This window comes from Camellia sinensis, chromosome 5 (assembly GCF_055761805.1).
Source record: "Camellia sinensis isolate YWXY chromosome 5, ASM5576180v1, whole genome shotgun sequence".
Classification (NCBI taxonomy): Eukaryota; Viridiplantae; Streptophyta; class Magnoliopsida; order Ericales; family Theaceae; genus Camellia; species Camellia sinensis.
The window spans coordinates 55,467,047-55,470,482 of NC_138965.1; the positions used below are offsets into that span (position 1 = coordinate 55,467,047).

At 34.1% G+C, this 3,436-nt stretch overlaps 1 protein-coding gene across 1 annotated transcript; it reads left to right on the forward strand.

Moving 5' to 3' along the window:
* The first annotated feature begins 254 nt into the window (after positions 1 to 254).
* On the forward strand, positions 255 to 2,163 carry LOC114308402 (leucine-rich repeat receptor protein kinase HPCA1-like). Its single transcript, XM_082868925.1, has 5 exons — positions 255 to 710; positions 791 to 862; positions 1,651 to 1,722; positions 1,796 to 1,867; positions 1,996 to 2,163. Exons 2-5 carry the CDS (start codon positions 852 to 854, stop codon positions 2,069 to 2,071), a joined length of 231 nt encoding a protein of 76 aa, XP_082725051.1. The 5' UTR covers positions 255 to 710; positions 791 to 851; the 3' UTR covers positions 2,072 to 2,163.
* The last annotated feature ends 1,273 nt before the right edge of the window (positions 2,164 to 3,436 follow it).

The following is a 3,436-nucleotide window of genomic DNA, read 5'->3' on the forward strand; positions in this document are numbered from 1 at the left end:
GGAAGCTTGGAACTTCCAGGTTTTGCTGAAATTTTTTAACCTTATTCTAATGATATCCTTTAACTAAAGAATGGAAGACAACAGGACATCTTTCATCTTAGAAATTTGCTAAAACAGAAAAAGGCAAAGCATTTATATTGCTTTCTTTTACACCTCAGAAAGAAAATTTGAAGCATAATATTGCCTTAACAATTCCAATGTGAAAAGATGACAAACTTGTTCTTGATAATTTCCAATATGGCACATATACATATAAACGCAATCAAATAGCTCTATAATAATTCCTGTATTCCTGTATAAAATTGTCAAATAGTCCAATACAACCGAGCTGTCTTCAAGAAAGTACCAGCTTAATAATGTCGTGCTTCTCCTTCAGCCATAGACTATTCTTCAAACTTTGCGAATGGGCTTCCTTTCTCATTTGAGATTCAGGTGCAGATTTTTCTTTTTAATTTTATTTTTGAAACAAAAAAGAAAACACAGATGGCTGTGGAAACTTCTTCAAAAATATAATTGTCAAGATCCAATAAAGCTTTATAGAACGTTATTAACTAATTTAAGTTATGCACTCAAGAAGTGGGTAATTGCTTTGTTACTTGTCAAAAGGGAGTTTGATCATAAACAAAAGGCAAGGTCCCTTTTAGGAAACCGCATTAATGGTTCAATTCCAAAGGAAATCAAATCAGAGACATTGCTACTCTTGAGGAGTTGTAAGTCATGGATACTGTTCTGTCTACTGGACTAATAAATGAAGCATGACCTTGATTTTAACGTGAACTATCTTATACAGGGTCTTGGAAGATAATCAGCTTGGAGGACCTCTTCATCAAAACCTTGGAAATTTGAGCTGCATGAGGAGGCTGTAAGAAAGTTCTTTCTTTTTGTTTTAAACTTAATACTTTCTTCTAAAGTATACACTTGAATATACCGAATTACATGGTGGTGCTATCATTGCCAAAGCTTCTTAGCTAAAATGCTTTTTTGGTTGGAGATAGAGTATTAATGTGTTGAAAAACAGCTGTGTGATCAGGAAGGGTTTCGTATGCATGATCCTGTCCAGCTGTGACCTTCAAATATTGGATGAGAAGTGCCATGAGAACTTGCTTTTTTAACTTCCCAGTACTGTTTCCATAAGGCTTTTTTTTTTATTTTTTTATTTTTATTATAAAAAATTTTGTGATCTTTTTAAGCTACATTGAAAGAGAGCATGGCTATTTTGAATTTAAAAGCATCGTGATTATTGTTGATGCATTTCTTGCCTTGTCCAACATTCAATCATTGTGTCTATCAATATATAGAGTAATGCTATACAAACAAAAAATTCATATATAATGATGCGACTCATTGTAGACCTTTCACTTCAAAACAAAACACCATTGAAGATGGATTTATTTATAATAATGGCATTGCCATATCATTCTTATCAAGTTTTTTGTATGAATTTTATGTATGTTTATAATTGTCCCAATATATATGGTAGTCTTTGTCTAAGATTGCAGTGTCAAACATCTCTTACATGCATTGAACATTGTCTTTTGGGTATCTTTGTATGTTGAGTTGAGTGCGACAAAATGATGTTAACATTGCCACTACTGGTGCTATTGTTCTCATGTTGTTTCAAGGGAATTTACAATGGATAGTTTTCTGCAGCTTTCTTTCTGCCAACAATTTTACTGGAACAATTCCAGACACATTCAGCAAATTGAAGAACTTGACAGATTTGTAAGTGGTAATTATTTTGACATTTATTAGTCTTGAATTTTAGTAAATCTAAAACTTCTTCAACTAATTGCAGTAGGATAGATGGGAGTGTACTATCTGGGAAGATACCTGATCTGATTGGGAACTGGACAAAAATTAAAACACTGTGAGTATCATTAGTAGTTCCATGCATTAGCAATCTTTTCCCTGCCTATGGAATTCTAACAAGCTTTCTCTTAATTTTTTAATTTTACCTAAGAACATCTCAAATAATTGTTAAATAATTTGTTTCAGGCACATGCAAGGCACATCCATGGATGGCCCCATTCCTTCTACCATATCCCAGCTGAAAAACATAACCAAGTTGTGAGGACTTATTTACATTTGTAATTACTTTTATCATATTTAGTAAATTGCCTAATTACTGGTCCAATCCCAGATTACATTGGTGAATTGGCTACACTTAAAACATTGTAAGTTATTCTAATCAGTATTCTTACTGGGATGCATGGTTTATATTTTTTTTAATCGAATGCTGAGTGGATATCTCCAAACAGACTAAACAGAGAATTGCCAAATTTATGCTTGTAATCTGGAATGAAGTGGTTGCACTAGATGTTTCACTTGGCATGTTACATTATATGTGATCATTGCAGTGAAGGATAAATAGTTACAACATCAAAGCCAAAGAATCTGTAAATGATGTGATGTCTTGTTTCTTCTTCAAATAATAAAAAATAAATAATCTTATAGGCTTGTCAATACCCTTGGAACCCCCAAGGACACCCCACAGCTCCGTGAGAAATTGTGAGTGTCATCTCTCTACTTTCATGATCTTCGGGGGGGGGGGGGTGCCCGATTAAGCAATTGGGTCAAGTTGGTTTTGTTACAGATATGAATTAAGAGTTTTGAATAAGGATTTATGGTTGTTTTGGGAATTGACTCTCTTAGTAGTTTTTGGGTATTTACGAAAAGCTCTTTTTTTTTTTTTTTTTGTGGCTAAAATTGCAACTTCCCAAAATAGCCTTAATAGATGATGAGTTTGACTTAGTGGGTTAGAAATTTTGGTTATGATGATTAGAAGACTGAACTGGAAGGGGATGATGATAAGCAAATTGGGTTGAGTAGTAAAAAAATTGATCTCAGTAAGTAATCTGGTTTGGACAAGTTATGGTATTGATGCAGTAATAGATCCTTGCCATTTGGGCTCAATTCTTGTATGGAATATGCCTAATTGATGAAACATAGAAAATGTAATTTGACAGATGCTAACTGTTCCCATACTAGGACTGTGAGCGAGGAGGGTTTATTGTGATTCTATGGGTTGAGTTTGGTGAGAACCTAGACTTGACTTTCTGCTGTTTATTTGCAGGTTTTCAGTTGGTCTATTTTAGGGGAATTGTTTATTTGAGGGTTGAGTGATTGAGGCGTATATTGTTGTATACTTTTTTCTCTTTCAGTAGTTGACTGCTTGGTGTGAGTTGAGTGTTGTCTGTGGGTTGATTGATATTAGCTAGTTTTATGTGAGTCTTGCAGTTATCTATTGTTGAATTGTCCTATTAATATGTTGATTGCTTGGCTCTCTTAGGATCATTTAACAGAATGATGGCCTGGAGCAAGTAATCCATTTTGATGGATCTTGTCCCAATTGTTGATTGTTGAAGCTCTTGTTTTTGCTGCTGGTTGTATATGTCACTGTGTTGAAGAGTTGGCTGTTTGTATGCTGGTTCTTTTA